Raw genomic sequence first — 25,270 nt, 5'->3', positions numbered from 1 at the left:
CAGAAGTCTAGTTGAGGTGGAGGCCTCACGCCTGGGCCCACCTGAGTGGCCTCTCAGAGCCACTGCTTGGCACCAAGTGACAGTCCAAATGCTGGCACATGAGCCCCGGAGAGCAAGTCCGAGGGTCTACGTGGTGCTCTGGTGAACATGTAGCTCTGTCATGTCTCTGGATTTTGGGGGATGAGAAGAAATGGATGAGCAGTGGCATCCTCATTCCAGCTGCCTGAGTGTATCCTTCCGTTTCTCTCATCTGCCCCCAACGTGCTCACTCCAGGAGCCTTCCCAAGAGGGAAGAGGAGTGGGGGAGGGCACTAGTGTCTAGAGTACGCATGCTCCCCAACATGGCAACTTTTAACTGCTCTGGCCTTGATTCTGTTTCACACACCAAGCTTAAACAGGCTAGAGGTTCCATCATGAGCATGCAATTGATTGGTAGTGGCTGCCCATGGTGCTATGTTGAAAGAATTCTGACACCACATACCTGCTGTAATTGATTGGTGATGTCTGCCAAGGTCATGGACATCCCTAGTCCCCCCAATCAGGACTTTTGGCCGTAGAGACAGAAGCTCTAGGATCCAGCTGTACACAGTGTACCAGATCCCTTGCCAGATTTCTCAGGACCCCTTGGCCCATCATTCTCAATGTGCCCTTTTCTGGAGATGTTAAGATTGGTTGGATTATGAAACACTTGTCTAAAGTAGAAACACTACAAGGTTAACGTCTCCCCAACAGAAATGACTAAATGCTGGCTTTCCCCATGGGGACTCCTGGGGTGATCTGGCTGTCACCAGAAGGGACCTCAGACCCCTCAAGAACTCTACCCAGGGAAGGGAGGACAGGTGTCAACACTATACTCTAGGCTAGCATTCGAAGCTAACCGCCATGATGCGCTGCTCCATGGAGTGTGGGCTGCTTCATTTGGACACCTTGGTCTGCAGGGTGCTGGGCAGGTAGAGGTACCTCCAGATGGCATAGTAGTGGGTGCCAGCACCGAATGCCACAAAGAGATGCCAGATGGCGTGGGCAAAGGGGATCCTTCCGTCGCTCTTGAAGAACACCATGCCCAAGCAGTAGAAGACCCCTCCGGTTACCAGCTCCCAGAGGCCCTCCGTGTTGGGCTGTCAACAAGGACAGGATGGAGGCAGGTCAGGACAGCCGCTCACCCCACCCCACCCAAAACTAAAAGACCCAGGCCTGGTGGGGACGCTAAATTGACATCATCAAATCTCTGGAAATCAGTTCTGTTGAACCATATTTCTATCCGAATCTCAAAGCATACTTTGATGGCTTTTGATATTTCCTAGAAAGTAATTGGGTATACATACATATATATATGTGCACATAAATAAATGCATATGTTAGAAATGAATATACATATACAATTATATGTGTGTGCATCCATGCAATATTCAGCAACTGCGACAGTTAATTTGCACACCCACCTTCATAGCAGTATTAGTCATAATAGCCAAAAGGTAGAAGGAAGCTAACTACTCATCAGCAGGGGTGAATGAATAAATGAAAGGCAGTAGGTCCGTCCAGTGGAATATTAGCCTTTAAAAAGGCCATTCTGACAGGTTACAATGTAGATGACCCTTGAGGACATGGTGCCAAGTAGAGCAAGGCAGGCACAAGCAGGTGATCGCCTCACAATTCTGCCTGTGTGAGGAACCCAGAGGAGCCTAGTTCACTGAGACAGAAAGTGGAAAGGGAGCTACCAGAGGCCAAAGGGAGGGGAAAAGAGAAATTGCTGCTGAATGGGTCTGGTTAAGATGGGAAATGTTCCATGGGGATCAGCGGTGAGGGCTGCCTGGCAAGGTGAATGCATTGATGTCACTGGAATACACAGTGAAAATGGTTAAAATGGACCAACAACAAGCAGCTCACGCCTGTAATCCTAACCACTCAGGAGGATGAGATCTGAGGATCCAGGTATGAGGCCTTCTGAAAATAACCATCTCCAAAACAGGTAGCAAAAAGAAGGCCTAGAAGCATGGCTCAAGTGGTAGAGCACCAGCCAAGCAAGCACAAGGCCATGATTTCAAATCTTAATACTTCAAAAAAAAAAAAAAGATGAGCTGGGCACTGGTGGCTCACGCCTGTAATCCTAGGTACTCAGGAGGCTGAGATCTGAGGATTGCAGTTCAAAGCCAGCCGGGGCAGGAAAGACTGTGAGACTCCTATCTCCAATAAACCACCAGAAAACCGGAAGTGGCGCTGTAGCTCAAGTGGTAGAGCGCTCGCCTTGAGCTGAAGAGCTGAGGGACAGCACCCAAGCCCAGAGTTCAAGCCCCATGACCGACCAAAAAAAAAAAGAGAAAGGTTAAAATTGCCAGATGAAACTGTAACCCCCCTCTGCCCATCACCTTTATAATAACAAAAAAATTAATAAAATATTTCATTTGCTAAAGTCTTTATAAGAAATGTTTTTTTTTAATTGCCAAGTGATGGTGGCTCATGACTGTAGTCCTATGCAGAAGGCTGAGATCTGAGGATCATAGTTTGAAACCAACCCATGCAGAAAAATCCATGAGACTCTTATCTCTAATTAAACCACCAAAAAGCTAGAGGTGGAAGTGTGGCTCAAGCGGCAGAACACCAGCCTTGAATAAACTAAACTCAGGGACAGTGCCCAAACCCTGAGTTCAAGCCCCAGAACCATCCACAAAACAGAAATAAAAATAGTTAAAATGGCACATGTTGTATATTTTGCCCCAATTATTTTCAAATAGCTCATCATTATGGCAAAATAAAATTAGAAAAAAAATAGAATAAGAAAAGGAGTTCTAACCATACCCAGAAGCAAACTCCCTTATACTGTGAGTTGGTTTAGGAAAAAGAACTCGAGTAGAATAGGAAAGAGAGCAGGAGGAAGAACCAGCCAAGTACCTGTCCCAATGCCCTAACTTGACTTCCTACATTAACATGTCTTAGACTATCCTTCTAGAACTTTCCATACATTTCCAGTGTATGTGTACGGACACAGGAACTAGTCACCTTAAAGAAGATGTGCTCTGACCATTCCTATCACTTCACCCTTCATTCACATCAGTCTCTTAGCACCCCTCTGGTATGTGTGCAGATTACTTGGTGTTTCCAGCAGCCCCATGGTATCTCATTGCTTATGTGCACAATCACGAATTCCCCGGTCCTCAAGAGTTGGTATAGTTACTGTCACCCTAGCTACATGGGAGGCTGAGATCAGGAGGATCTCAGTTCCAAGTCAATCCAGACAAAAATGTCTGTGAGACCATTACAACAGAAGCAGCTGAGTGTGTGGGTGTGGGGATGCAGACCTGCCATCCTAAATATAACAGGAAGACCAGAATAGGCAGCTTGAAGTATAGGCACACACTTGGGTAGGAAGAGACTTTATCTAAAAAATAACCAGCCTGAGCCGGTGGCTCAGGCCTATAATCCTAGCTACTCAGGAGGCTGAGATCTGAGGATTGTGGTTCAAAGCCAGCCTGGGCAGGAAAGTCCTCCAATAAACCACCAGAAAACCAGAAGTGGCGCTGTGGCTCAAGTGGTAGAGTACAAGCCTGAGCTGAGGAGTTCAGGGAAAGCATCCAGGCCCAGAGTTAAAGACCCTTGACTGACAAAAAAAATAAAAATAAAAAAATAACCAGCACATATGGCTGGGAAGGTGGCTCAGAGGTAGAGTGCTTGCCTTGCATGCATGAGGCTCTGGGTCAATTCCTCAGCACCACATAAGCAGAAAAAGCTGGAAGCGGCGCTGTGGCTCAAGTGGTAGAGCACCAGCCTTGAGCTGAAGAGATGAGGGACAGTGCCCAGACCCAGAATTCAGTCTCCATGACTGACAAAAATAACAAAATAAAAACAGCACAAAAGAAAAGATGGCATGAGCTACATATAGTTCAGCAGTGGACCACCTGCATACCAAGCACGAGGTCCTGAGCTCAGTCCCTCAGGACCACAAGGGAGAGTTTAATTGACTATTTTTTTATGTGCTGGTACTTAGGTATACACTCAGGACCTTGTGCTCTCGCTTGGTTTTCTTGCACATGGCTGGTGCTCTACTACTTGAGCCATGCCTCCAGTCCAGCTTTTTGCTACTTAACTGGAGATGGAATTTTGTAGACTCTCTGCTCAGGCTGACTTCAAACGATAATTGTCCAGTCTCAGCCTCTTGAGTAGCTAGGATTACAGGCAGGAGCACCTACAACCTAGCATAACTGAGTGTCTATCACCTAATCATAGTAATATGCAGTGTTTCTAACACTCTGACAGGTACCAGGTCAAGGTCCTTGCTGGAGTGCTTTCATGCTGCAGTCACAATACATGGACACCCAACTTCAGGCAGAAAGTATGGTGGAGAGCCTGGGGGGAACCTGAGGATAGACCCTCACGTCCTCCTGTCCTTCCAGACAAACCACTTGATCCCCTGGGCTCCAGGTGCCAAAGGAGACCTGGGGATGGTCGACAAGTGGACAGGTCAGATGCACCCCCTCCATTCCAGGGAGACCTCACGCTGGACAGCGAGACTTACCATGGAGAGAATGACCAGGGCAGGGAAAAATCCCATGACCACGTAGCAGAGCAGCTCCACAAGTTTGTACCTGGCAGGAAGACAAGCCACACTGGCCCTGAGACAAGCAGCCCCCACCCCCCACCCCTGAAAATCACACAGCTCCCTGATTCTGGGAAGGAGGAGCCCTCTTTGTGCCATACTCCTTGGCCTAGTGTCCTAACAGGTAGTGGAAGTCGTATCACTTTGGGCAAGTTTCTCTCCCTCCTTGAGACTCTGGTGCTAGAACAGGCATTGCAAATACTGAATACAGCATACAGGTGGGTACTTCCAATGCAGAAATAGCTAGTAAATCCCAGCATCTTTTCCTACAGAACTGAAGCAGCCACCCTCAATGGAGCCAAAAGCAATGCACTGTCCGGGACTGAGTTGCCTCCAGAAGCCCCATGGGCTCTGAGATTCCGAGAGTCCCTCTTTTGCTTCTCTAACCTATCATTTGATTCTGCCCATCTCTGTCATGTAGCAGAACAAAGACTGGGGGATTGCACCTTCCTATCCCCTCTCCTTCATCTGCCAACATCGGTGATGGGTGAAGGAGATCAATGGACCCAGTGATCTGTGATGTCTTCAGTGGACTCGTGAGGACTGATGCTCAGCCATGGCCTCAACAGAACTGTACCCTCATACTTCTGGGATCATCCTGGGGAGAGGCCCCACCCACCCACTGTGACCCCCTACTCAGGCCCTGGCTTACCGCTCATGGAAGAAGAACACATAGACAGTACCAACAGAGGCCATAATCCAGACGAGCCAGCGCATGTGGGAGGCCCAGGGGCCCAGCTCTCGAAGGTTCAGCCTGGGAGAAAAAGAGCCATGGCTCAACCTGAGGGCCCCCCTTGGACCTGGCCCTGCAAGGAAGCCGATTCCATGCCCAGAGACGCCCTGTTCCCAGAAGTGTTGCACAGGAGGCCATAGGCTCTTGCAGGAAGAGTCTGGACAGGCAGAAAGGTCGCTGGACAAGCCAAAATAACCATCAATGGTGGGCCCAGAGTCCATTCTTCAAAATGCTCAGGATCAGGAATATTTCAGATTTTGGATTTTTCCCCCCAAGTTTTGGAACATTTATACATGCATAAGAAAATACCTTAGGGCTGGGACACAAGTCTGTACATGGAATTCACTTAGATCCCACATATACCTTATACACAGAGACTGGACATATATTTTTTTTAATTTTATTTATTTTTTGGTCGGTCATGGGGCTTGAACTCTGGGCTTGGGCACTGTCCCTGCGCTCTTCAGCTCAAGGTGAGTGCTCTACCTCTTGAGCCAAAGCACCACTTCTGGTTTTCTAGGGGTTTATTGGAGAAAAGAGTCTCACGGACTTTCCTGCCTGGACTGGCTTTGAACTTGTGATCCTCAGATCTCAGACTCCTGAGTAGCTAGGATTACAGGCGTGAGCCACCGGTACTAGTTTGGAGATATTTTTTTGAGACAGCACTATAGGCTGGGCTGGAACCTAAAAGTCCTCTTACCTTAGCCTCCTGAGTGCTGATTATAGGCATGTACTACCATGCCTGGCTCTTATACATTATTTTCAGTGCAGCTATGTTCTGACCCATGCAACTTCTCACTTGAGGCTGAGTGTGGTGTTTTCCCATTTGTGGGAAATGTCATATCAGTTCCAGAAAAATTTAGAATATTGGAGCACTGTAGATTTCAAGTATCCTGACTTGGATAATCAATCTGTAACCAGAGGAAATTGGCGAAGAAAGGAAAGAGCGTCTCAAACATGTAGACGTAAAAATGAGAAAAGTGATCGTGGGTGCTGCTGGCTCAAGCCTGTCATCCCAGCTATGTGTAAGACTGAGCTCAGGAGGAGGGTGTCTCAGGCCAGCATCAATTCAGTGGCTCATACCTGTCATCCTGAGATCACAAGGAGCGTGGTCCCAAGCCAGTCTGGGAAGAAAAAGTCCACAAGACACCAACTCAGTGGGAGACACCAACTCAGTGGAAGAAGTTGTATGTGGCTGGGCACCAGTGGCTTATGCCTGTAATCCTAGCTACTCAGGAGGCTGAGATCTGAAGATCAAGTTCAAATCCAGCCTGGGCAAGAAAGTCCATGAGACACTTATCTCCAATAAGCCACCAGAAAACTGGAAGTGGCGCTGTGGCTCAAGTGGTAGAGCACTAGCCTTGAGCTGAAGAGCTGAGGGACAGTGTCCAAGCCCAGAGTTCAAGCCCCATGACCGACCAAAAAAAAAAAAAAAAGAAAGAAGTTGCGTGTGGTAGCACATGCCTCTAATCCTAGCTACAGAAGTAAAAAATAGGAGGATCACAGTCCAGGCAGGTACCCAGGCAGGAAAATGAGAGGCCCAGACTCAAAACTAACCAGCCATAAAAATATGGTCTGGCAGTATGGCGCAAGGGAAGGAGAAAGGAAGAGAATCAAGTTACACATGTCATTCTTTTCATGGTGATAGACTCTAGGGCCTCATACATGGTAGGCACTCTCCCACTGAGCTATATCCTCAGTCCTTGTATGTCACTTTTTGCACTTGCTTTGTTTGCTCCCAGCTAGTACTCTATCACTTGAACCATGCCTCTAGCCCAGCTTTTTCCTGGTTTATTATGGAGATGGGAGTCCTGAGGACTGTTCTGCCTAAGCTATAGCTTTGAACCTCAATCCACTAAATCTCAGCATCCTGAGTAGCTAAAATTACAGGTATGAGCTGCTGGCACCTGCTCATGGTTTCCTTTTACTTTGTTTTTCCTTTCTTTTTGTTTTGTTTTGTAGGGGTTTCTTTGTACATTGTAAATGTTGCAGTTCATTTTTAACTTGACTTTAAACTGAAGAAAATAAAAAAAAAAATCTTTTTCTGAACTTTAAACAAGTATTTTGTTGTCATTTTTTGTTGGCCATGGGGCTTAAACTCTGGGCTTAGGCACTGTCCCTCAGCTCTTCAGCTCAAGACAAGCGCTGTACCAATTGAGCCACAGTGGCACTTTTGGTTTTCTGGTGGTTAATTGGAGATAACAGTTTCACAGACTTTCCTGCCAGGGCTGGCTTTGAGCCTAATGCTCAGATCTCAGCCTCCTGCGTAGCTAGGATTACAGACATGAGCCACGAGTGCCCAGCTAAACAAGTGTTTATCCACCACAAAATTGGCTTTGACTAGTCAAAATTAAGAGGGCAAATCCTGAAAAGATGCAGGAGGAAATCCTGTTTTTAAGTTATATGTTCCCACTGTTGTAATACTGACACTGATAGAAATGAAAATATTAGTATTCTCCACTGCTCTCCTTATTTTCCTTACAGGTCTGTAATAACATGTCCTGAGGGCAGCAGGGGTAGCTTAGTGGTGGAATACTTGCCTAACATGTGTGAGGCCCTGCACTACACAGAATACTTACTTACATTCTTACATCCTTACATGCTTTCTTACATACTTACATTCTTTTCTACCATAATAATTCATGCAACTATTAAATATTGGTCTTTTTTGTGGTACTGAGGTTTGAACTCAAACCTTATGCTTGCTAGGAAGGTGGTCTACTGCTAAGCAGGATCTCCAACCCTTTTGTTTCAATTGCTTTTCAAATAGGGCCTCATACTTTTGCTAGTAGCTGGCCTTAAACTGAGATCTTCCTACCTCTGCATCCTGAGTAGATGGTATTACAGATGTGAGTCACTGTGTTCATCCAAGTTTGTGTGTGTGTGTGTGTGTGTGTGTGTGTGTGTGTGTGTTGCTAGGGACCAAACTCAGGGCTTCATATATGCTAAGCAAGTGTTCTACCACTGAGCTACCTCTTTAGCCAGGTTTTTTTTTCCTTTTCCTTTTCTTTTTGTAGGTTGTAGGGCTTGAACTCAGGGCTTGGGCCCTATCCTGAGCTCTTTTTTGCTCATTGTTAGTACTCTACCACTTCAGCCACAGCTTCACTTCCAGGTGTCTGGTCGTTAACTGGACTTCAGAGTCTCACAGACTTTCCTGTCAGGCTGGCTTTGAAGCACGATTCTCAGATCTCAGCCACCTGAGTACCTAGGATTGTAGAGCACATGGGCAGCAAAGATGGCACTAAGAGGGAGTTGAGTGGGCAGAGCCTGACTTGCTTTAGGGTAACCAGCCCGTGGAAGCTTAGGTGCATGATAGGGTGAGACCTTTACAGTGATTAGTTCCTTTTCCTCCCCTCCCATGCCACCCGCTCTGTTTTGCTTTAAAAAGGGCTTGCTCTGTGTTAATAAACGAGTTTTCCTGCTTGACTTGACTCCATTCTGCATCTGATTGTCTCCTGGACTAAGAGAGGCTGGTGAACAGGCAAGCGGCCGCACTTACCTTTCCTCGGACCCCATCCTTCTTTCGTGGGACGGACAATAGGATTACAGGTGTGAGCATTGACACCTGTTTCTTTTCCTTTTTTAATGGAGTCAATATGTCCTGCAATTCCTGGTCTGGTTTAGGAGGAGCCATTCTCTTAAGTAACTAGATTTTGTTGCCAAAGTACGTGGATTTTCTTTTTTCAAAAAACTTCTGAGTATTGACTTCTGACTCCTTTCATGTATGAGAATGGTTGTCTATTGTCTATGTCTGAATGACAACTCTGGTGGTTCAGGAAAAACTAGAAAACCACACACATATCTTCATTGTGTTTCCAAATTAATGGTGCTGTGATTACATTGAGGCACCAGCCTGATTTCTTCTCCTTTATAAATGACTATTATTATTTTTGGTCAGGCTCAAAAGCCTGAAGAATTCAGCCCTTCCATTTCTATTCACTTCTCTCTGATTGCTTTAATTAATCAGGGGCTTTCAAAAACTATGTTTGCACTCTCTGATAATCTCTCGCCTTTCCTCTGTTGTCTGAATTTACTTTGCAGTGGCTTTCTACTTCTCTGCTGAACTGAATTTATTAATGTAGTCTATCACAATGTGGCTTTTAGTCTTTACTTTGTTTCTTGAGATTTGTAGTCATCACTTTCATTTCCGTCAGCTATTTTCTTATCTCCTATTTGTGCTCTTGTTTAATTACATTCATTTCCTTACTAATGGGCCTGAAGTCAGGAGAGCTCCACAGAGCCAGCAGTTGGAAGAAAAGCTGGAACAAAATTGGGAGACAGCAGGCACAAGCAGGACCTGCATCTGTCATTCATGACCTCTACCCTTCATGACACAGGAGCCTCAGAACAAGGGGACCAACAATACAGCTCCAGTCTGAAGGGCAGGGGCCTGAAAGTTCCCTGGACAGTGGCTGCAGAGCCCCCGCTGGAGAGGGCAGCACAACACTGGGGAATAACTGAGCTTCACTTGGGGCCCGGCCTATGGGACGATGCTGCATCCCTTCCAGGTGGGTCTTCCCTCTCAGGTGCTGTCCCACATGTCAATCATCGCTGAAATACCCTCCCCGATACATCAGCCCACATTCAGCTCCCCGGCTCTCAGTTCAAGCCCCGGTGCTAGCACCAAAAAAAAAGTTGGTGGATAGTAGAACTGTACCTATACTTTTGTTGTTGTTGTTGTTTTTATTATTATTGGCAGTTTCCTTTCTTTCTTTTCTTTCTTTCTTTCTTTCTTTCGGCTTTGTGCTTTTCTTTGTGATAAAGTCTCCCTGTGTTGCCAAGGCTGGCCTCAAACCCTTGATCCTCCTACCTCAGCCTCCCAAGTGCTGAGATTACAGGTGTACACCACCACTTCCTGCCAAATGCTTACCTTATACATGTGAAATATGTGTACAGGACCAAGGGTATGGCTAGACCAAGGGTAGAGTGCTTGCCTAGTATACAGGTTTCATTTCCTAATACCATTTGACCCAGCCAAATTACAAGCATAAATGCAAAGAGAAGAGCAGAGAAGCCAGGCCCCATGGTGGGGCTGGGCACTCACCAGGGCGCATAGGAGGCAGCAATGAAGAAGTAGATGACCATGCGGTCCGTCATGTGCAGGCAGTGCTCCACCATCCTGGAGTGACAGCAAAGGTGTCAGCATGGTCCCAGGGCCACACCCAGGCCTCCCAGGCCTTCCTACTGGGAGGGGTGTTCTCTCTACCCAGCTGCAGTCTGACCGGCTGTTGGCTATGGGACGGAGCAACTAGGCCCCCTAGTGTTCGGGACCGAGCAACTAGGCCCCCTAGTGTTCTAAGTGTGCAGATGCTTCAGGGGTCCCCAATGAGTGAATACTGACATGCCCTCCACTTTAATCAGAGCAGCTCTACAATTTAGTTTTTTCTTTTTCTTTTTTGTCAGTTGTGGGTGTTGAACTCAGCGCCTGAGCACTGTCCCTGAGCCTGTTTGTGCTCAAGGCTAGCGCTCTACCACTTGAGCCACAGCATCACTTCCAGTTTTTGAGTGGTCAACTGGAGATCAGAGTCTCATGAGGACTTTTATGCTGGGGTTGGCTTTGAACCATGATCCTCAGATCTTAGCCTCTTGAGCAGCTAGGATTACAGTCATGTGCCACCAGGTTTTAAACTGTGGTTTTAAAAAGATTCTGCAGCTTGCAAATATGCACAGAGCCAGGCAGGGTGGCACACACCTGTAATCTCAGCATTTGGAAGGCTGAGGTAAGAGTGGTAGGCCAGCCTATGCTACACAGAAATAAATCTGTTTCAAAAAAAGCAAACAAACAAAGCTTGGGGGTGGGGGTCCCAGCAATAGAGTGCTTGCCTAAACGGTGAGTTCAAACCCCAGTACTGCCAAAACAAACAAACAAAAGGCATACAGAACCTGAAAAACTTCTCCCCTTAAACTGACTGCAGTCTGACATCCTGCTCATAAGAGCTCAAAGCCCAGCTTAGGGACACAAAACAGGCCAGAGTTACTGACCATATATATATTTATATATATTTATATAGTGCCCTGCTGCAGTCCTCACTAACAATAAATGGGTGCATTCATGGACCCAACAGGCTCTTGTGTGGTTGTCATGACATGAAATAGGTTCTAGCATCTGCTTTGTTGTCTGAGCCACAAACATGGAGAAAGTGGGTGTGGCTGTAAGGAGGCCCAGCTGGGGAACCGAACCCTGCACCACCTGGCCAGTCATGGGAGGGAGGGGTCTCCCTGGAAGTAGACCTCAGCCCCACAGGGAGCCAGGAGTCTGCAGCACCAGCCCCTATCCACAAGAGGGACCCCAAACCCCAGCTTGTGGCTGCCGACCCTCTGAGGCTCCTAAAGAGAGTAAATAGTTCTCATTATTATTATTATTATTTTGGTCCGGTCATGGGGTCTGAAATCTGGGCCTGGGCGCTGTCCCTCAGCACTTCAGCTCAAGGCTAGCACTCTACCACTTGAGCTACAGCACCACTTCCGGCTTTTTTCTTTTTTGCTTATGTGATACTGAGAAATCGAACCCATGACCTCATGCATGCAAGGCAAGCGCTCTACCACTGAGCCACCTTCCCAGCCCAGTTCTCATTATTTTCATCTATCAGATTGTGGGGCACTTTGTTACACAGAAATCAACAGGTAACTAACATAAACTGAAGTTCTGTCCAGCAAGCTGTCTGCTGGGCTCTGAGTGTGACTACAGTTCTAATGTGTATCTTCTTAGATATAAAAGCAGACACAATGGCTTGCATGCATGGAGTTACTACTATAATCAAAGCACTATGTTTTGTTTTGTTTTGTTTGTTTGTCAGTTGTGGGGCTTGAACTTTGGGCCTGGGTGCTGTCCCTCAGCTCTTCAGCTCAAGTGAGCACTCTACCTCTTGAGCCACAGCACCACTTCCGGTTTTCTGGTGGTTAATTGGAGATAAGAGTCTCACAGACTTTCCTGCCTGGACTGGCTTTGAACTGTGATCCTCAGATTTCAGCCTCCTGAGTAGCTAGGATTACAGGCATGAGCCACAGGTGCCTGGCCCTTTCTCATCCTCCTCCTTTTTGGGGGTTACTGTTGTTAATTCTGTTTTGTATTTTTTTTTTTTTTTGGCTTATGTGGTGCAGAGGAATTGAACCCAGGGCCTCATGCATGCAAGGCAAGCGCTCTACCTCTGAGCCACCTTCCCAGCCCTATTTTGAATTTTTTTTGAGACAGAGTCTTGTTATATATCCAGGGTGGTACATGACTCTCCCACCTCAGCCTCCTGACTGCTTAGATTATAGACATGTACCACCAGGTGTGCATAGTAAGTTGAAGAGGGAGTCTAATTAAAGTTTTGTGCAGGCTGGCCTCAAAATTGTAATCCTCCTGCCTTAGCCTCCTAAGGACTTGGATTACAAGGAAGCCACCATATCTGGTCCTGCATTAACTCCTCAACCTATCTACAAGGAAGTTATCATTATTTCCACCCACCTCACAGTATGACCACAGTACATTCAATCCCTGGGTGGGCATAAAATTGGCGTTTTTGTAAGAGAAAAAAGTGGGAGAGTTGGTCACAAAGCCACACAGGAAGTAGCCCATGGGAAAACATTCGAGTGACACGACCACAAGCCAAGAATACTAGGAGCATCTGGAAGCTGGAAGGGTAGGAAGGATGCTCTGCTGGAGCATCAATGGGGAAACCCGGAATCCAGGATGAGCTCTGGCTCAGACTTGAGCAGCTCTGGGACCCTGCAGGCCATTCCTCTCTGAGTCTTAGGGGATTTCAAACAAGCTGGTCACAGAAGTATGAGTGCTATAGGATTCCACACAAAGAACATTCCCAGTGCTGTAAAATTCCTAGACACAAGTCAGGCATAGTGGTGCACACCTGTAATCTCATTACCTGGGAAGCAGGGATCAAGAGAATCATGGTTTCAGGCAAGCCCAGGCAAAAAGTGAGCAGGACCTCATCTCAACCAATAAAAGCTGGCTGTAGTGGTACCTCTGTCATCCCAGCTATGCTTAAATAAGAGGATGGAGACCCTATTCAAAGAAGAACCAAAACCAGGTGCTAGCGGCTCACACCTGTAATCCTAGCTACTCAGGAGGCTGAGATCTGAGGGTCTCAGTTTGAAGCCAACCAGGGCAGAAAAGTCCACAAGACTCTTTATCTCCAATTAACCAGCAAAAAAAAAAAAAAAGAAAAGAAAAAAAGCTGGAAGTGGAGCTGTGGCTCAAGTGGTAGAGTGTTAGCTTTTTAAAAAAAAAAAAAAAGCAGGAGGAAAGGCTCTGAGTTCAAGCCCCAGGGCTGAAAAAAAAAAAAAAAAACTAAAGCACAAAGGGCTAGAGGTGTGGCTCAAGAGGTAGATCACATGCCTAGTGAGAGCTAGGCCCTGAGGTCAATGCCAAAAAAAAAAAAAAAATTCTGCTGGGTGCTGGTGGCTCACGCCTACAATCCTAGCTACTCAGGAGGCTGAGATTTGAGATGTGAGGATCTTGGTTCAAAGCCAGCCTGGACAGGAAAGGTCATAAGACTCTTATCTCCAATAAACCACCAGAAAACCAGAAGTGGTGTTGTGGCTTAAATGATAGAGCACTAGCCTTGAGCTGAAGAACTGAGGGACAGTGGCCAGGTCCAGAGTTCAAGCACCACGACCAACCCCCCCCCCCCCCCCCCCCCCCCGCCAAAAAAAAAATTCCTTGGAGAAAGAAGGGTGGTCACCAAAGGTGAGAGGCTGAGGGGTTCAGTTTGGAAAGACAGAACATTCTGGAAAGTTCTAGAGAGGAATGGCAGTAATGGCTGTCTGACATTGTGTGACAGTCTACTTCAAAAGGATTATGGTGGGCTGGGAAGGTGGCTCAGTGGTAGAGTGCTTGCCTTGCATGCCTGAGGCCCTGAGTTCGATTCCTCAGCACCACATAAGCAAAAAGAAAAAAGCCGGAAGTGGCGCTGTAGCTCAAATGGTAGAGCGCTAGCCTTGAGCTGAAGAGCTGAGGGACAGCGCCCAGGGCCCAGAGTTCAGGCCCCACAACTGGACCCAAAAAAAAAAAAAAAGGATTATGGTGGCAATGTCATGTAGGGGTTGTGTATGTTTCACTACAATTAAAAAACTAAGGGGCTGGGAAGGTGGCTCAGTGGTAGAGCACTTGCCTTGCATGCATGAGGCCCTGGGTTCCATTCCTCAGCACCACATAAGCAAAAAGAAAAAAGCCGGAAGTGGCGCTGTGGCTCAAGTGGTAGAGTGCTAGCCTTGAGCTGAAGAGCTGAGGGACAGCGCCCAGGCCCAGAGTTCAGGCCCCGCTACCGGACCCAAAAAAAAAAAAAAAAAAACTAAAAGCAAAATGATTTGACGTCATAAAAATCCGGGGATTTTCAGGCCCACAGTGCTCCTTAATGTTGAAAAGGTTTGAGAATAGAAAAGACCCTGTCAGGTCTCCTGAAGGGAATAGAGGCCATGTGGCCTTTACTGGGGTCCTGAAAGCAGGTGTTCACTCTTGGGGTCTTCTCAGAGCAGAGTGAAGGGGTAGGCCAGTGCAGTGAACAAGGTCACCCAGGTGGCACTCAAGCGCAGCTCCCAAAGTAAGGTCAGTTCCTCAACCATGATGGCCCTGGTATCACCATCCCCAACCCCTCCAGGTTTACCTGAACAAGCCCTCCCCCCAGGGTGGCCTGCACAGCTAGGGTCCCTTGTGTGGGTGCTCACGAGGTACCTGAGGTGACTCTTCTTCCAGGAGACGGTGTGGAATATCGTGGACACCACGAAGAGGCCACAAAGGCCAAGGCCATAGATCCAGGCAGAAATGGTCTCCCAGTCATCATCTGACAGGAAGTAGAGGTTGGAGCTGCCCAGGATGCTGGGAATAATCCAGAACTGGAGGGAAAAGGACAGCGCTGCAGGTCCAGTCTTTTGTGCAAAATGGGGGGGGGGGGGGGGGAAGGAAACAGAGCCCCTTGTGTCCCTCATGCTCAGCTCTCTCTTTTGTTTCTATAAACCATATCTCCAACATTTAGTCAACCTAGCAGCCACTGGAACATGGTGATGACTGGGCATTTGTTTCATTTTACTGGATTCCTTTTATTTTTTCATGTTTAATGTAACTAAAGCATAAAAGCTTAAATGTTGTAAATGTGGTAGTACTATATAATGTTTTGGTGCATGTGTTCATTGGATATTGCTTACATTAGGCTTAAATAGATGAATCTCCTCCAATTCATGCTAGAAACTTCCAAAATCCTTCCTTCTAGATTTTATAAAGAACAAACTCATTGTGAATTCAAATTGAAATTTCAAGCCAGGCACTAGTGGCAGAGATCCAGAGGATCAACGTTCAAAGCCAGTCCAGACAGGAAAGTCTAATAGACTCCATCTCAAATTAACCAGCAAAAAAAAGAGGTGGCTCAAGAGGTGGTTCAAGTGGTAGAGCACCAACCATGCATGTGCAAGTCTGAAATCCCAAGTTCAAATCCTGGTACCATCAAAAGCTCATTTAAATTTTCCCTGGCATGGGTAACATCTCTGTGAATGTTTCATTGGAATCCTTGACTGGCACCCCAGACCCAGTCACCATGCTGAGCCCCCACACAGAGGAACCTTATTTGCCATGTGCTATGTACCCATCACTGATGTTCCTGAAGCAAGAGCTCCACCCACAACAGCACTGGTATCTAGGTGTCACTCAACTTGTGAGTCTAAAGCGTAGCTTATCCCTGGAGGGAAGTGCCTCAAATCCTGTGCCTTGGACTGTGAATGTGGCTTAGTGGTAGAGTGCCTACCTAGCATGCATGAAGCCCTAAGTTTGATTCCTTGGTACCACATACACAGAAAAGGCCCGATGAGGTGCTGTGGCTCAAGAGTGCTAGCCCTGAGCAAAAAAAAAGCTCAGAGACAGTGCCAGACTCTGAGTTCAAGCCCAGGATTGGCACCAAAAAAAAAAAAAAAAATCCTGTGCCTTTACAGCTATGTGATTCAGCCCACCTTTGCCTTTCCATTTTGTTCTTTCCATTTTCTCTTGTGAGCCAATATGCTGCATGATTCAGTGACTGAAAAACAATCCTTCTAGCTTGACATACTCAGGGTTGGGGGCGGGAGGGTACCAGCTTAGGGACCCCTGCATCTGGGCAGCTGGGGATGTACTTGGGGGATGCATTTCAACAAGGGCCCTGAAGGATGGAGAGTGTCTTAGAGGCAAGGGTGGGGCAGAGAGGCCAAATGTTCCAGGCAGCGGAAGAGACTAAGCAGAGACACTGAGTCCTGCCTGCCTTTATGAAGACGTGAATGGTTGAAGGAAGAGCCTGGGATATGTGTGTGGCAGGTGAATGGGACCTGCAGGGGAATGTGCCACAGTGACTGGTCAATAGCACGGGTATGAGGGAGTGGCTGCAGGATTTTAGAGCCAAGGAGAGGCCTTGTATCCTTGTGACCTTCCCTCCCTCCTTGTGGCCTTCCCTCTACATCCACTTACCCACTCGTGGGGATCATGAGACATCTGTGTGTGTGAAGAGGCTGCCTTCCCCTCCCCCACCCAGACGTCCCACCTTAGCCCCCACCCCCAGACCCCACTCACAGCATGGGTGGCACAATTGGCTGCATGCTCATATTCTGTGGGTTGGTACCTCTTGTGGGGTGGGACTCGGTGGTTCATGAACCTGGAATGACAGGCAGAATTCCAGAAAGACTGGCTGGGAAACCATCTGAGAGAATTGCTTGGTTCCTCTGTCTCGCTCCTTCCTGTCCCTGTCTTCATTATTATTCTTGGTGGTACTAGGTTTGAACTGAGGGCCTTGCACTTGCTTAGGCAGGCGCCTTACCACTTGAGTCACTCCCCCAGTCCCTTTCTTTTTTTGGGGGGGGTCCGGTCATGGGGCCTGAACTCTGGGCCTGGGTGCTGTCCCTCAGCTCTTCAGCTCAAGGCTAGCAGTCTACCACTTGAGCCACAGCGCCACTTCCAGCTTTTTTCTTTTTGCTTATGTGGTGCTCTACCACTGAGCCACCTTCCCAGTCCCCCCTCCCCAGTCCCTTTCTTAGCTATGGTTATTTGGTTATTTATATCCAGATGATATGCCCATGCTACCACATCCAGCCATTGTTCCAGCATGCAACACCATAGCCAGTCACTCCCCACTTTATACCTGGGCTGACCTTGCACTAAGATCCTCCTATTTCTGTCTCCCAATTAGCCTGGACTGTAGGCTGAACCAAACATACCAGTTTTGCTTTGTATTTGGTGTTTTGTTGCTGTTGTTATTTGAGACAGTCATGCTATTGTAGCCCAGGCTGGCCTCAAACTTGCAATCTTCCTGTTTAGCCTCTTGAATGCCAGGATTACAGGTGTGTACTACCATGCCTGACTATTCTCATTTGCATACAGTTTGGCTCCCCAGGGATAGAGCTTGGTGAATTTTTACATACACACACTCACATTATACTACCCAGGATGACATGCATTATTTCTTGCCACCCCCAGAAAATGCCCTTTTGCCTAACCCCAGTGAGTACTGTCCCAATGAAAAAACTCTGTAACACTGTTAGTGTGGATTACTTCTTCCTGGTCTTGAACTTGGTACCAATGGATTCACACAGAACCCAATCTTTTGTTTCTGAGTTCTTTTACACCTGGGGATTCTTCTGAGATTCATCCGTATTATTTGACATGGTGATTGGTTGTTTCCATGGCTGTGTAGTATGTTATTGGGTGGATGAAGTACACATGGTTTACTCAGTCTACCACTGAGTAAATGACCCAGGGTATGGTAATTCAGGGTAACTCTGATGGTGAAGACTCGGGTGTAAATCTCTTGAACATGTGACGGTTGATCGTGACGATCAACTTGACTATTCTGAGAAGCCCTTAGGAGATTAGCATAGCACGCTTCTGGATGTGTCTGTGAGCATTTTCCAGGAAGGATTCGCCGAGGGGGGGAAATCTTCCTTGAATGTGTACAGCTCCACTAGGAGCCTAGACGGCCTAGTACACAGACAGTACGATCTCATCCCACTTCCTCTCTTCCTGGCCCCCCTCCTCTCTCCTTCCTGGCAGCCATGAGGGGAGCTGCTCTGCTCTAACCACCACGCCCCACCATGACACGGGCTGAAACCCAGGAGCCACAGTACATCCCCTTGGCATCGTTTCGCGCGTGCGCTGTCATTTCTGCGGCATTCAGGTCAATGTGCAGAATCAGGCAGTTTTACCTTTAAAATAAACATTCTCAGAGGTCTTTGGGGTGCCGGGGTTTGAGCTCTTGCTGGGTGGGGGCCAAACCTCGTCCCCAGCCTAACGATCTTGGCGTTCGGGTGCGGAATCCTCACGGCCCCCGGGCCGGCTGGTCCCCAACGGGGCCCCACACGGAGCCCCCCTGGGTTTGCGGCTGGGAGCTGGGGAGGAAGCGACATAGGCCGGCGGCCGGCCGGGCTCCCAAGCGGGGCCCCGCCAAGACGTCCCTGTCCCTGCTCGGCCCGGCCCAGCCCGAGACAAGGCCCGGGCCTGCGGGGCGGGAGCCGAGGCAAAGACCCGCACACCGCTGGGCGGGAACCACGGGCAACGCAGGCGAAGCCACTTCCGGCTGCAGCACCCACTTCCGGGGCCCACCAACCCACAGAAGCCACCGGTCATTCACTTCCGGGGCCCTCACAGGTGTAGAAGCCACGGCAGCATTCACTTCCGGGGGAGGGGGAAGGGTGTCACACAGCAGCAGAGGCCCAGGACTTGGTTCACTTCCCAGCAAGCTTCTGGTGCATGGCTCCCTGGGGTTTTGCCAGCATTGTCCACCAGGGGAAGACAAACGCCACTCAAACCGGCCACACACACACACACACACACACACACACACACACACACACACACGCACACAGCGCCAAACACCACCACCACCACCACCACCACCACCCCCCAAAGCAAGAAATGAGTGTGATTTAGCACAAAGGGCTCCCTGAGCATGGCTCACTGAGCATGCCTTCTGTATGTTGGCTCAGTACAGATCATGGGGCATTCACTAAGCACCTCGCTATGCTGAATCCATGTGATCATCCTCCCTGGAGCATTCATTGAGTGCTTTCTGATCTGGTGCCATGCTGGCATCCTTCGTGGAGCATACATGGGGCGCCTTCTATATGATGGCTTTATGTAAAGGATGATTTGTGGAGAATTTATCAAGCACTTTCTGTATCCTGGATCAATTCTCAGTCCTCAGGGCATTCATGGAGCACCTTCATATGCTGGCTTTGTGTATGACACTTGGGCAAGAGCACAAGCTGGAGAGGGTGGGCCAAGCACTGAGTCTGTGGTTTTCCCCTTGGCTACCTGGGGTCTGGTTTTACCTATACTGGTCCTCTTGGCACCTGGATAAACCCAGGAATCCATGTAAGTCCCTTGTTCCAGCCATGTGCTCTGGAATGTGCTCCCTGCCTGCATCTACCAGGATTGCATGGCCATGTGACTCTATGGTCATATGACTCCAAGATCTGGCAGATGCTGAGCTCATCAGTCAACACACACACACACACACACACACACACACACACACACACACACACACGCCCCAGTCTGCAAAGTCCCATAGCTACTGGGTTACACCAGTGGGGACAGAGTAAAAAGTTTTTCCCAGTATTTTGGATGCCGCGGCTGGAGAATCTTGAGTTCAAGGCCAGCCTGAGCTATAAAGAGAGACCCTCTCTCAAAAATATAGAAGACTTCTGGATGCCAGTAGCTCATACCTGTAATCCTAGCTACCTACTCAGGAGGCTGAGATCTGAGGATCGTGGTTCAAACCCAACCTAGGCAGGAAAGTCATTTCTAATAAACCATCCCAAAATCGGAAGTGATGCTGTGGCTCAAGTGGTAGAGCTCTACCCTTGAGCTGAAGAGCTAAGAGACAGCACCCAGACCACAAAGCCCTATGACCCACAAAAAAAAAAAAAGAAAATAGAAGACTTAAGAAGAATCAGAGAAGAAGGAAGGAAGGAAGGAAGGGAGAGAGGGAGGGAGGGAGGGAGAGAACCAACATGCACACCTGTAATGAGAGGTACTCCAGAAGTAGAGATAAGGGAATCAAGGGCCAAAGCAAGTTCCAAGGTAAAAGTGTGAGACTCTATTGAAAGGCAAAGTAAAACAAAAAAGGAGCTAGGGCATGACTCAAGTAGTACAATGCCTGTCTAGCAAGTATGAGAGCCTGAGTTCAACCCACAATCATAAAAAAGGAAAAGAGAAAGGAAAGAAAAGGAAGGGAGGTAGGGAGAGAGAAAGGGAGAAACAAAAAGAAGGGAGGGTGGGAGGGAAAGAAGAAAGAAAAAGACAGAAGGAAGAAAGGAGGGAGGGAGGGAAGGAGGGAGGAAGGGAGGGAAGGAAGGAAGGAAGGAAGGAAGGAAGGAAGGAAGGAAGGAAGGAAGGAAGGAAGGAAGGAAGGAAGGAAAAGGAAAATTGGTGCCAGTACTGATGGCCCATGCCTGTAATTCTAGCTACTCAGGAGGCTAAGATCTGAGGATCAATGTCTGAAGCCAGCCTAGGCAGACAAATCTGAGAGACTCTTATCTACAATTAAGCGACACAAAACTAGAAGTGAAGGTGTGACTCAAGTGGTAGAGTGCCATCCTTGAATGAAAAAGCTAAGGGAGAGTACAAAGTTCTGAAGTCAAGCCCCCAGTACTGGCACCAAAAAGAAAAAAGAAAAAGGAAAGAAAAATGAGATTTTAGCCAAGAGGAATTAAGGGGTCACCCCCTGGAGACAGACACACCCCTGGAAGTAAAGATTCCTAATGGTCAAGATGCAAGTAACATGTGTCCAAACCTAGAAGCACCCAGGGTTGTCAGCAATCTCCAGAAGGCCGGAGAGCGCCCTTAGAGCCCCTAAAACAGAGGTCCTGGACCTCTGGCCTGGTGCTGAGCTCATCCATCAAGGATGCTGGTCCACAATGACCCATACATGCATGTGCACATGTGCGTACACACACACACACACACACACACACACACAGAGTGCAAGCACACCAATAGTGTGCCAAAATCCTCAGGGAAGCCATGACAATTTATGTCACACAAGTAGGCAACCCCAAGTCCAGCTCCAAAGAGGCCTCCTTTACCTGTCCCCAAGCAAGGCCCTGTGACCCTTTCTTCCTCTGTACCTTTAACAAACATCCCTCTAGGTACCAGGGTGATGTCACAGTTGCTATGGCAATCCAGGGGGCAGGCAGAATGGTTATTTATTTATTTATTTCTGGCCTCAACAAAACTCTCCTTGTCTCTGGCTGCTGCTGTGACTATTGAAGGCAGGAGAGGGTGGAGGGAGAAAAGAAAGCCAGGAGATGGGTGACCCAGGGAGCCAGGCAGACACCCAAGAAATAGTTCCCACCACCCTAAAACCCCAGAATTTTCCCTTTAACCCCTTGTGTCCTCTTTCTGTCCCTTATAAGCCTCTGTACGACATTAAGAAAGTAGATTCTTTTTTTTAAAAAATGTTTTAATTTGCATACTGGATTTCTTTCCTTTTTACTATGCAAGTTTCTTTTTTATTTGTGTATATTCGCCATCCCAAAGTCACCAAATTGTTGATATTTCCATCCACGCATATAATGTACTTGTGTGACATTTGTATTGCCCTTTCCTATACACGCATTTCTCCCCTTTTTAAAACTATAATCAGAGATAGTCTCATTCTCTTTTTCACACACATGTAGGAACCCTGCTATTTGGCTTTATGAGTTTGGACCATGATAAATAGTGGCCCCTGAACTCTCCTAAATCCCCCATCTCTGTACCTAGCTCAGCTCCCCTAGTCCATTCTACATAGTAAGACCCTGCCTCAATCAAACCAAAGAGAAAATAAAAGAAATAACTACTAAATGGAATCATGCTCCCAAAACCCACTAGGCACCAGGCATACAACAGCATCTCAAGGCAATTCTTTCTCCTCTTCCAAAAGAATCTACCCAACCCCCCCAGGCACCATTTCCTTCCAGGTACTTAGTCCACCCAGAGCCTCTGTGTATCAGAGGAAGCGCACACTGCTTTGTTCAGTAAATAGTGTTGCTCTAATAGGAAAACTAGGCTACAAAAGTGTAGGCCATTGATGGCCAATCTTGGCCAAACATTAAGATTCACCTGGGTGCAGGTGAGGAGGGGTGAGCATGTGGTTCCAGCTACCTGGGAGGCTGGGACAGGAAGACTGCTTGAGCCAGAGTTCAGGGATAACCTAGTCAATCTAGTGATACCCCCATTTCAACAACAGGGAAAGAAATCACCAGGTACAGTGATCCTGTAGTCCTAGCCACTTAGGAGGCAGAGATCAGAAGGATTGTGGTTCAAGATCAGCCTGGGAGAAGAAGTTCAGGAGACCCCTCCCCCATCTCTACCCATAGGAAGTTATATGTGATGGCATATGCTTGTCATCCCAACTATGCAGGAAGAGTAAGTTGGACCAAGCCAGCCCAGATAAAAAATGAAATGCTATTTTTTGGGGGGGGGGTCGGTCGTGGGGCTTGAACTCTGGGCTTGAGCACTGTCCCTCAGCTCTTCAGCTAAGGCTGGCAATCTACCACTTGAGCCACAGCACCACTTCTGGTTTTTTTCTAGTGGTTTATTGGAGATAAGAATCTCACGGGCAGGGACTTTCTTGCTTGAGCTGGCTTTGAACCTTGATCCTCAGATCTCAGCCTCCTGAATAGCTAGGATTACAGGCGGGAGCCACTAGCACCCAGCGAAATGCTATTTTTAAAAATAGTGATAACAGCAAGTTGGTGGCTCATACCTGTAATCCTAGTTATTTAGGAGGCTGAGATTTCAGGACCAAGGTTCAAAGCCAAACCAGGCCAAAAAAAAAAAAAGTCTGTGAGGTTCTTACCTCCAATTAACCAGCAAAAAGCTGGAAGTAGAGCTGTGGCTCAAGTCGTAGAATGACAGAAAAAAATCTGAGAGCTGGGAATGTCGCATAGTGGTAGAGTGCTTGCCTGGCATAAATGAGGCCCTGGGTTTGATTCCTTAGTACCACATTTACAAAAATAAATAATTTTAATCAATGAATTTAAAAAAATAAACAAGACCAAAAAGGGCTGGAGGTATACCTCAAGTGGTAGACTGCCTGGCTGGTAAGTCCAAGTCAAAACCCAGTTCTACTAAAACAAAACAAAACAAACCTGGGATGCAGATGAATGGATAGATGAACAAAATGTGGTCCATCTTTACAATGGAATATTCCTGACACGTTAAAAAAAAAAAATGAGATCCTCATTCATGATACAACATGGACCGACCCTCAAAACACTAGACTAGAGATGGGGGGGTTTTGGGGGGCTCGGTGATACTGCCCATGTTGCTTCTGAGCTCGGCTTCTTCAAGCCCTCCATCCCTGGGGCTGTCCTGGAGAAGGGGGGGCACGGGGGGGGGGGGGAGGCTCTGCCCCCAAGAAAAAAAAGCAGGCCAGGCTCCTGAGAAATCCGCTTTGGGGACAATCCCGCCCCAGCTGGGCCACTGCCTGTCTGTGGCGACCCTATGTCCCTTGGCCAAGGGACTAGCCGGGTTTGCCCAGGCTCCCAGACAAAGGAGGGTCTGTGTGTCCCCTGCCTGGCCAAGAGCCACCACCACCACCAGGGAGGCCTCGCCCTCCCTCCTGCACCCGGGTTGCTCTTTGTACTCATTCATGAATCCGGGCCTCTTCTGCAAGGCCCACAAGCGTCTTGGCTCAGTCTTTGGGAAAGAGACCTTGGGTTTATGCCACCCAGAAAACAGCCAAGAGATGAAAATCCCAGGCAGAGAGCTGGAGACAGGAGGGGGAAACTGAGGAAGGGGCTGAGTAAGGCACCCCGCGCATCGAGCCTTGGGGACTCTAAGCGAGACTGAGCACACAGCAGGACCAGCCAGGGGCAGAGGCCCTGCGGCTTAGGACCAGCGGAGGGGCCACAGCCTCAGCCTCCCTAGGGGCTCCTGGAAGATACTGGAAAAGAGGAATCGTGGGGTTCCTGCTGGCTGCTGTGAGTGGGGTCAGGAGAGGGCTCACCCCCAACGAAGCTGGGGACCCTTTGCTAGCCCATCCTTCCCCAGCCCAGACACCAGCCTGGCCAGTGCACCTTCCGCTCGCCAATCAACGCCCGGCTTGCCCCATGACGTCATCGGCAACCAATCAGAGTGCCGGCTAGTGCGAGCTAGGCTAGGGCTAGGATGGGTTTTTTTGTTTTTTTTTTTTTCTTTTCTTTTCTTTTTCCTTTTTTGCGGAACTGGGAATGGAACCCAGGTCCCCGGCCAAGCCAAGCCACCGCAGCCAGTGTTACTCTCCTAGGTGACATTCCTTCAGCCACAAATAAACAAAGGACACTTTGTCAACACATCCACCCGAGGTGCTGGTGGGAGGAATTTCCACTTCTCCTATCATTTCTGTCCCGTCTCTGGCTCCAAGCCAGCTGAGGGGGGACAGGCGTATGGCTTCAGATATCTAGGATATCCTCCCCCACATCCTCCCAGAAGTCCTGCCCCTATCAACTTGCTCCTCCCGTTTTACAGGGGGAAACTGAGGCCAGCCACTCTGCTCTGAGCCCCTCCCACACATACACGCTAGCAAGGATGGGGGGGGGGGTTTGGACAGGGCTGCTCATTCAGAGGAAGCAAGCTCAGGGTTAGAGCCCAGCAGCCCATAGTCCTGGTGATGAGATCCAGGAAACAGCAGTGAACCCTGCTGGGCTTGAGGTCCTTCTAGAAACTCCCCAAACGCCTGTGAGCATAACAGAATTATTCTTGTACCTTCTGTTAAGTGGCACTTAATGTGAGGTCTTAATCTCCTAATTTATGTGTGCCCGTAGTTGGTCCTGAATTCCAGACCTAGGCACTGTCCCTGAGCTTTTTCACTCAAGGTTAGCACTCTACCACTTGAGTCAAAGCTCCACTTCCGGCTTTTTGGTGGGTAATTTGGGATAAGAGTCTTACAGACTTTCCTGCCTGGGCTGGCTCTAAATCACAATCCTTAGATCTCAGCCTCCTGAGCAGCAAGGATTACAGGGATGAGCTA

General features: G+C 48.2%; 1 protein-coding gene across 1 annotated transcript in view; it reads right to left on the bottom strand.

Moving 5' to 3' along the window:
* Nucleotides 1-541: 541 nt before the first annotated feature.
* Mmd2 (monocyte to macrophage differentiation associated 2) overlaps nucleotides 542-25,270 on the bottom strand; it is a 37,899-nt gene continuing 13,170 nt past the window's right edge. Inside the window, exons 2-7 of the mRNA XM_042686899.1 lie at nucleotides 16,852-16,933; nucleotides 14,998-15,158; nucleotides 10,369-10,443; nucleotides 5,244-5,345; nucleotides 4,511-4,580; nucleotides 542-1,118 (exon numbers count right to left, since the gene is read on the bottom strand). Coding sequence (XP_042542833.1) covers nucleotides 915-1,118; nucleotides 4,511-4,580; nucleotides 5,244-5,345; nucleotides 10,369-10,443; nucleotides 14,998-15,158; nucleotides 16,852-16,933 — 694 coding nt within the window. The 3' untranslated portion in view covers nucleotides 542-914. The remainder of the gene's footprint in view (nucleotides 1,119-4,510; nucleotides 4,581-5,243; nucleotides 5,346-10,368; nucleotides 10,444-14,997; nucleotides 15,159-16,851; nucleotides 16,934-25,270) is intronic.

This window comes from Dipodomys spectabilis, unplaced genomic scaffold (genome assembly GCF_019054845.1).
Source record: "Dipodomys spectabilis isolate Male_0828 unplaced genomic scaffold, ASM1905484v1 ptg000098l, whole genome shotgun sequence".
In the NCBI taxonomy this organism is placed as follows: Eukaryota; Metazoa; Chordata; class Mammalia; order Rodentia; family Heteromyidae; genus Dipodomys; species Dipodomys spectabilis.
Note: the sequence above shows the minus strand (reverse complement) of the source record. Positions and strands in the feature narration are given on the sequence as shown.